The 8993-nt window shown below is 53.2% G+C and overlaps 1 protein-coding gene across 1 annotated transcript in view; it reads left to right on the plus strand.

Moving 5' to 3' along the window:
• Positions 1–2793, plus strand: part of LAMC3 (laminin subunit gamma 3) — a 42812-nt gene extending 40019 nt beyond the window's left edge. The window contains exons 26-28 of the mRNA XM_077835982.1: positions 17–163; positions 497–596; positions 2543–2793. Of these exons, the coding sequence (XP_077692108.1) occupies positions 17–163; positions 497–596; positions 2543–2793 (498 nt within the window). The remainder of the gene's footprint in view (positions 1–16; positions 164–496; positions 597–2542) is intronic.
• The last annotated feature ends 6200 nt before the right edge of the window (positions 2794–8993 follow it).

The raw sequence follows: 8993 nt of genomic DNA on the forward strand, positions 1-8993 counted from the left end.
TGCCCACGCCATGCAGAGGTCCCAGGCCGTGCTGAGGGAAGGGAAGCGGGAACGCAAGCGCGCTGGTGAGCTCGCCAAGCGCATCAACGTAACCCTGGCAGAAGTCTCAAGGCAGGAGCACGTGTCCAAGAAGCTCCGGGAAGAACTCGAGGCGTCTCACCAGGTGAGCTGTATCCCATGGGACTGTGGGGAAGAGTCCCCCTTTCCTCACCAGTGACCTGCCCCCCGGCTCCCACACCATTGATTCTTAGGGCAGGCGCAAATCTGGAAATCTCAGCAATTTATTTGGACTGAGGCTCTGTCCAAGGAACCCCAGGGCACCATGGCATGCAAGGCCCGCATGTGGCATGCTCTGGAGAATACCCCACATGCAGGCTGGGATGCCATCCATGGGATCGCCCACATGGGGCTGATCTGTTGGCACTGGCAGCTAGAATCCTCCATAGGGCTTGTTATCTCGGGTGTGGCTAATGCATGTCCGTACCTCTGTTGGAAGGTGAGGACAGGGATGAGTGAAGCTAAGAAGAGCCTCAGAGAAGCCCAGAGCTCCCTGGAGATGGACATTGAGACCCTGAATAACATGCTCAGCAGCTTAGGTAAGAACCACCCCCACCCCCCGGGGCGCTGGTGGTACATCACCTTCCTGGGCACCGAAGCCATCTGATCCACTCAGCTGTCTGTCGACCCTGTTGCACAGTCACGTGGGACAGCTCCACTCCAGCAGCATGTGCTGCCGGGGGGCCACGCTGCCTGGGACCTGTGAATGTCATGAAAGCTTCCACCATCCTGATCTTGAAGAAATCTCCTGAGGGATAAATGCCCTCGTGGGACCTCAGAGGGAAATGCTGCTGCAAAGCGTGGCCTGCTGGAATTCCTTGGTGTTAGCTCTTCTCTGTGAGCCAAATCCAGTTCGGGCATCTCTGTTTACTTAGATGCTGCAATTCAAGTTGGGAACTTGGCTCTATATTTATTACAACAGATCTGTAGCCACCTAGGATGTCACAGCTGATTCTCTGCTCTACATCGTGGTCACTAGGACCTTGATAGCCACAGCAGGGATCAAACCCAGAGCTTCCTGCTCCGAAACCACAGCCCAAGCACTTGAGTGAAAGGAGAATCTCCACCTGCTATCAGCATGCTGCACCACGTGCAGTTCCAGTTTTCACCAGTAAAGGGCAGTGCTGTACTTTTCTTTTTTAAGCCTGCACTTTTTTGAGTTGCTGCTAATGCAGCCAAGGAGAGCACTTCTCTCCCAGTGTTGTCAGTGGCCTCCTGAGTCACGAAAAGACCAGGACTGGCTGATGCACAATCCACATCCAGAGCTGCTTTTTGTCCTGGCCTCTGGACCTAGGTGCTGGATTTGCATGGGTTGTCTTCCCCCCCTCTCCCCGTTGGATCCTCAGCGGTGAGAACAGACTGTAATTGTGGGGTCAGCTATGGCCTGGGTGCAGTGTCAGGGAGGGCAGCCAGCAATGAATCAGGCTTCCTACCAAGCCAGGAGCTTGGGGCACACAAGGAAATGGGAAGTTTTGTATCCTTTTTATTTGATGTTTTTAATTTACATTACTGAGATCTGGGCGGAGGGGAGATAAAACTCTGTGTCACTGAAAACGCCAGAGATTATTGAACCCAAAGGGATTTCAACAGCCAAATTTGGCCAAGTCACATCCACTCTTGGGGCCTCTGTTTCCCCTCCCACCTTTTGTCTGTCTTGCCTCTGTAGGCTCTGAGCTCACTGGGACAAGCACGTCCTCTCCCAGTGTGTGCACATATACAGTGCCTAGCACAATGAGGCTGTGATCTCAGGTGGGGCCCAATAGTAAATCAACTTCTCCCTCTGGATGCTGTTAGTGTCTTTTTCTGCATTTAGCTTAGGCTGAGTAATGAAACTAGCCTGGTTGGTTTTGCTCACTGTGGCAAGTCAGTTTCATGGTCAGGTTTCCCCATCACTGAGGACATTCCCACATCCAAGCCATAGATAATAGAATATCCAGGTTGGAAGGGACCTCAGGAGGTCATCTAGTTCAACCCCCTGCTCAAAGCAGGACCAATCCCCAATTTTTGCCCCAGATCCCTAAATGGCTCCCTCAAGGATTGAACTCCCAACCCTGGGTTTAGCAAGCCAATGCTCAAACCACTGAGCTATCCCTCCCACCTAAAACTGGTGCTCCAGGTGCTTTGCCAGGGTGGGAGCCGGGGAGTGACGATCGCTAGCCCCATGCCACAGGTGTGGGAATGGAATGTGAAGTCACTTGCCCAGGGTCAGAGCAAGGCAATGCAGGGTGAGGATAACACCCAGGTACCACAAGGCTGTTCCCAGTCCAGTAGGGAGCCATGTTTACATTAATTCTCCCCCCCACCCCCTGCTTTATTCTTTGCAGTAGCTGGGAGCTTCCAACTCCCTTTATACCCTTTTAATTCATTCCCACCCCTGAGGCGTGAGCCCAGCATCTGTCTAAAGCCCCTTCGGCCTGGCTCCACACAGGGCTGCCAGGGCTCTCTGCCTCCTCCCTCACTGCTGTCTCCTCTTCATCCCGCCCAGGCAACTTGGAGCAGGACACGCACACAGCCACTGTGCTGAGCACTAGCCGCCTGCAGCTGGACCGCCTGTGGCTGCGCCTGGCCAGGCCCGGAGCCCTGGAGAGGAAACTGAGCCATCTGCAGCGGGAGGCAGAGCAGCAGCAGCAGAAGATCCAGGCATTTGAGCGCGACCTTCAGGAGATCAGAGCCGACAGGCTGAACCTGGAGGAGGTTCTACAGAGCCTGCCGGAGGGCTGCTCGAGCTGGCAGTGAGCGGGCCCCATGGACAACCCCCATTGCCCCCACCTCCACAAGGAACTGCAGAGCCATGGACATCCCCCAGCTCACCGACAAGCTCCTCAAACCTGACTTCCGCTCTTTATGCTGCCTTCCCACAGAACAGCGAGGCAAGGTCTATGTCTAAAGCTCTGGGACAAGGACCACAGCCCCCAGCGGGACTGTCAGTCCAAAGGGTAAAGCTTGTCCGTGCAGGAGCCAGAGCCGTCTTGGGAGCCAACCCCAGACTATGGAACAAACTCCTGTAGGAACTAAGGACCATCCCCAGGCCAACCCACCTGCCGCTTCCAGTGCCAGGTGCGCTTCTTCCACTGGCCTTCGAAACACACACACACTCTCTCTCTCTGCTAGTCACGTCACTCCATGCTCTACTGGGCGGTGCTCACACACCATGGGCTGGTGGACCACAGCGCACCCTGAATCGAATGGGAGAGCATCGAAGAAAGAGCTCGCGATGGGGGTGTGGGACTGAGAGAGGGCTCAGTGCTGCCCCCTATGGGGGAAGTACACAACTGCCTGCTCCATGGGTCCTGCGGTCACACCGGTGTTGGTTGTAATCGGCACCAGTGCAAGTGCAATGGCAGCCTTAACCTGGTCGAGGTGCAGGGGACAGGCCATGCCCTGCCTCTTGTGCTTTCACAGCTCTGCCAAGGTGGGACGGGTCCGTAGCAGCTCTGCTATTGGCATCCCCTGTGGCACAGCATATTTCCGGGCACTCAGGGGATATGGATGGCCCAACGCCATGGTCTCTGTGTAGATGGCACCATCTCACTCAATGTGTCGGGGGCGGGGGGGGGATTACTAGCCGTGGCCTATGTTCGCACTTGCGGCTGCATCAGTGTCACCCCTGCTCTCAAGCTCAGCTTGGCTGCAGCCCGTAATTCCCAGCAGCTCGTTGGCCTTCCCTTGCCCTCCCTACCAGGAGGGCGAAGCAATGAAGAGCTGGGCAGTTGCCTTGGGCTTTGCAGCTGTGGTAGAGGGATCTGGCGTGACTGCTGACAAGTCCAGTGGCTAATGGCTAAAGCTTGACTATAATTCCCAATAGATAGGATCCCTTGCAGGGAACAGCTACAGATAGAATGCTCGTCTGAAGTGGGCGGTGTCCGCTGTTTTCCCCTTCCTCTAATGGGTTGGTCCAGCTTGGAGCCAAGCAGTACATTAGGTAAGAGAGATCTAGCCCCTTCTGCTCTCATTCACATTGGTTTTGCAGTAGCATAACTCCAGGGGAGCGACTCCTGATTTTCACTGGTGTAATTAAGATCATGCTAGAGCCATGCTAGGGGCCTGCTTCTGGTTTGCCTTTTAACCTGATTCTAATGTGCTTTGGTGCCATTCACACTATTAGAAACTGGTTTAGCTAGAGCCGCCTGTCAACCCCTTTTGCGAGGCTGCTGGAGCGGATTGTGGATCCCCCTCGCCCCACTGGCCCAGCTCTCTGGAAGTGACACAGAGCTCGTTCCTTTCCCAGAATACACCACCTTGTTCTCGCCTCTGCGCAAAAGTTGGCACCAGAGAAGAAAGCCCCAGCTGGGTGTTGTCAGGCTCTTCCCCCTCTCCCTGCCCAAGGACAGCTCTGTGAAAGCACAACAGTTGTTGCAAAGCACAGAACGATTCTAGCTTGGCTGGGAGGCCTGGACACACAGCCACATATTTGCCTCCCTAGGAAAACAACTGGGCATCTTCAATCTGCACACACACTCGCTGCTGTTAGAGAAATGTCAAGCCGTTGCCACCTGCCCAGTGCTGAAGAAGACATGATTCACCTGCCTTCCCGGCCTCTTTAGAGACCTGTTTCCTTAGCTGATGCTATGTGCTTGTAGCTGTATCCATTAAAAAAAATCTTAATATAATACATATGTTACATTCTGCTTGTAGTGCAGTTCCCGGGCTATAAAACAGCTGGCAGCTGTGTGTGTGTGTGGGAAAATACATGACATACCTCTAGCATCTGTCCTCCAGCAGGCTCTCAGAGCTCTGTAAAGGAAAGCCTTACAAGAATGACTTCACCTAACAGTGAAGTGCAGCTGCTTCTGGGGTGGAAAGTGGCAGCTGTTTAACAGCTCACAGTACAATGGCACAACAGTTTAGGAGAGGAAGTAAAAACCCCAGTAGCCAATTGAAACTGCAGGGGGAATTTAGGGAGGCAGAATGTGGTTGAAGATTCTGGCCAGGACACTAGGGTTAACACACCCTGTTCTTGAAAAAAGTGTCTGGGATCTTCAATGACCATAAGGGTTTGGGAGCTCAGTTTCTTCTTTAGCACAGCACCACAGGGGGGCTGACTAATTACTGACTCAGACAATGCTACTGCTTCCACCATCCGGGTTCTTGTCGTTTCCCATTGATTCAATAGGCATCCTTGTGTTACTTTGCACCGTTCCTGGTTCTGTGTGTGTGTAGTGCACTAACAAGGCTAGGGCTGTATAGCCAGTCCCCAGTGGAGGTGTAGAAAGGAACAAACCCCCTCCTATGTTCCTAAAGACACTGCTATCAGCTGCAGAGCACCCCAGCAGCTCTCCCCTTAGCTTTAGAAAAAGGAGTCTTGCAAATCCCAGTTCCTCCTGCTGATACTTCCTAGGAACGGAGCAAATGTAACCCGCAGAAGGCTGGTGCAGTTTGCAGGAAGTGATAACACATGTGTGTCCTGGACACATACCCAAGCCTGTTGGGAGAACAGAAGGCCCAAACTGTTAGTGTGAAGGGCAGGGTGGGCAAGGGACCGGGAGGAGGGTGATGTGTTGAGTGACAGAGATGGGCAGGGGGCGGGATGTTTGAAGGTAACACAGCACCAATTGATGACAAGTCCATCCAAAAGAGGCCCACTGGCCAAGATGTGGGGTTGTGGGGAGCAGGAGGTCGGGGGGAGAGGTGAATCTGTGAGTTAAAGATGGGCACTGAAGCTGTGGGAGTGGAGATTGTTCATAAAAAAAGCCATCACATGAGCAAAACAGAGGGCCAAGGCCGGAGCCTTGTGGAGGCTGTTCCTGAAGAGGGGAGGACGGGGACCCACCAGATGAGATGCCAAAGGAATTAGCAGGAGAGGATGGAGCCATACAAGTCAAGGGAGGGGCACATTTTCAGCAGGGAGGGTCTGAACAGCAGAGGTCTGTGAGGATGAGGATGGAACAGGGCCAGGAGGGAGGTTTAGCGAGAGCAGCATGAGTGAAGCGGAGCAGGAGGAAGCCAGACTGGAGGGATGCAGGCTAGCAGCTCTGTGGGTCGCTGTCAAATGTTCCAAGACCCAAACGCTCACTCCCACAAAGGGGATGGGTCCCTGTGTCTCTCCTGGGCAGGTACCAGTAACACTGTTTGCTTGTATAAAGAACAGGAGTACTTGTGGATACAGACTAACACGGCTGCTACTCTGAAACCTGTTTGCTCCTGCACCCCTCCTAGCAGCCCTGAACACTCCACACACACCCTAGTGATCCACGACACACTGCAGGGTGCAACAGGGCATATTAAGGATCTGCTCGGGGACCATGCAACCCCAGTCCCTGAAGCTCCTCATGCTACTGCCCAGACTTGGCCCAGCATTCCTTGCGATCCCGAGGTGCCTGGCTCCCCCACACAAACCCCTCTCTCTAGCCTGCATTGGCTGGACGCAGCATCACGCCCACGCTGCGGACACTAGAGGGAGGCTTTTCCCTTCCCAATGCTTTCAGCCTGCTGTTAAAACCTAGTCGGTTCCAGTCAGTTTGATCCATGCGTGGGGCACAGCTCTGTTCGTGGGCAAAGACAGCCTTAGCTAATCCTGAGCACCTATGGAATGGAATGGGAGGGAACGGGGTGAGAGCCCTAGTCTGGGACTTGGGAGGCCTGAGTTCAATACCCGCCGCTAGCACAGATTTCTGGTGGGGGTCTTGGGAAAGTCACTTAGTCCCAGATCTTCAAAGGTATTCAGACTCTTGACCTCCACTAAAATCAGGATCTGGGCTTTAATCTCTCTCTGCCTCAGTTCTGCATCTCTAAATGGGGATGCCCAACATCACGGAGTGTTGGGAGGTGCTCAGATACTACTGTGAGCGAGGGTCACATAAGCACCTTGGATAGATAAGATTTACTTACCTACTCTCATAAGATGCAAGGCCCTCTGTGTGCAGGGCCTTTACTTCCTGGTGTGGCGGAATGAACAGGTGCCAGTATCTTGCAGAGGTCCGTTCTGAAAGGCTTGCTGGAAGCTGGGTGTTTCAAGGAGCCATCTGAGAAGGGTGAGTCGGATGCCGACGTCAAGGGGGCAGCGTGGAGGAAGATGCAAAGACCAGACCAGGGGAGGGAGCAGATGCTAGAATAACTGAAAGTACGTGCAGGGTGGAGGTGCGGCCCTCAGCCCCTTGTCCCTGGACTTTAAATCCAAAAACAGGACACCTCTCCTGTTGTTTTTGGGCTTCCAGCTGGTGACTCAGACTTGGCTTCTCCAGGCAGCAGCCATTCCAAGGGACTCGCCCAAACTCTGATTGTTTCGTTTATTTTCTTTAATTAAAATAAACAGTATTGTTATTAGTGGGGATCTAGTGGTTATGAAAATGGGAGAGTGAAATGGGCTGGAATCCAGCATGGCGGACTAACCTGCAGGAAGGCGCTGGGTAAGATCCTCCCCACCCCACTATCTTTCCCCAGCTTTGCTGATGCACCTCAATCCTTACCACTGCACCCCCTGCTATCCCAGTTCTGCCCTCCTCTCCTAGCTATACTGATGGCCATCTGCAGCAGTCCCTGATACCCCACTCCTGGCTCCTGCACAGCTTGACCCTTGTCTCCTCCTTTTGTTTCAGTTCTGAGCAAGTGAGGAAGAATCTTGCAATTGTGCCAGTTTGTTGTTTTTTTGTGATATGGACAAAGGACCACAAGGGAGCAGGCTGAGCTCCCCAAACTCATCTCACCAGTGACCAAACTGCTCTGGATTCCAGCACTCTGGGCCACCAGCCTCTTGTCCTCATGAGAATAATTTGTTTTCACTGGATGAAAATAAATCCGGATGAGAAGTCCCTGCATTCGGAGCTCGGGGGGGTTGAATCCTCTAGGGCTCAGACCCTACTACTCTGGCTGTTCTTTGGGGTCACATATTGTGCTGGCCAAGCTGTTGGTGCTCCTGAGAAGCACAGCTCTGAGCAGAGCACAGGTAATAGGGGCTTGCTGAACTGCCATGAGGGAGCCCAGGGGCTGACCGAGAAAGAGCTGAGGGACAGAAGACATAGCCTCGTGCTCCGGGAGCAGCGGGACGCTCACTGCCTCGACTTCAAGACCACCGCAGACAATCACAGTTCGTACCAGTTGGTCTTTGCGTGACTCTGGAACCCAATTTGAGAAGAACAACGTTCCGCACACTGGCCATGATGGAGCCATTTGCCTAGTTGTGATGCTTGAATTGCACCTTGTTGCCATGCCTGGCACTGGGCTTCCAGCTGTTCGATGCAATTCTTCTCTAAGTTGTGGGCACTCACCCTTAGGGAACACCACCAACCATCACAGCAAATGGAAACGGTCAAGCTTTCTAATATGCCATGGATAACAGGCTCATGTTTCGTACCTGCAGGACCACAGCATTATAGACTGTGAATTTTGTTGTAGACAGAGTCCATGTTGCTTCCAGATCCAGTGGTGGAGGCGACCATATGTGGTGCTGGCTTTCTTAATTCACAGATCCCTTTCGTGGTCAGCTGTGGCTTCCTTAGTCAACATGCAGCCAACACAGGTCAGTGTGTGGCTTGGAGCCACACTAAAATGAGAGGAGAGGTAGATATGCTGGAGGGTAGGGATAGGATACGGAGGGCCCTAGACAAATTAGAGGATTGGGCCAAAAGAAATCTGATGAGGTTCAACAAGGACAAGTGCAGAGACCGGCACTTAGGACGGAAGAATCCCATGCACCGCTACAGCCTAGGGACCGAATGGCTAGGCAGCAGCTCTGCAGAAAAGGACCAAGGGGTTACAATGGACGAGAAGCTGGATATGAGTCAACAGTGTGCCCTTGTTGCCAAGAAGGCCAATGGCATTTTGGGATGTATATGTAGGGGCATTGCCAGCAGATCAAGGGACGTGATCGTTCCCCTCTATTCGACATTGGTGAGGCCTCATCTGGAGTACTGTGTCCAGTTTTGGGCCCCACACTACAAGAAGGATGTGGAAAAATTGGAAAGAGTCCAGCGGAGGGCAACAAAAATGATTAGGGGTCT

This window comes from Eretmochelys imbricata, chromosome 16 (assembly GCF_965152235.1).
Source record: "Eretmochelys imbricata isolate rEreImb1 chromosome 16, rEreImb1.hap1, whole genome shotgun sequence".
NCBI classification, from domain to species: Eukaryota; Metazoa; Chordata; order Testudines; family Cheloniidae; genus Eretmochelys; species Eretmochelys imbricata.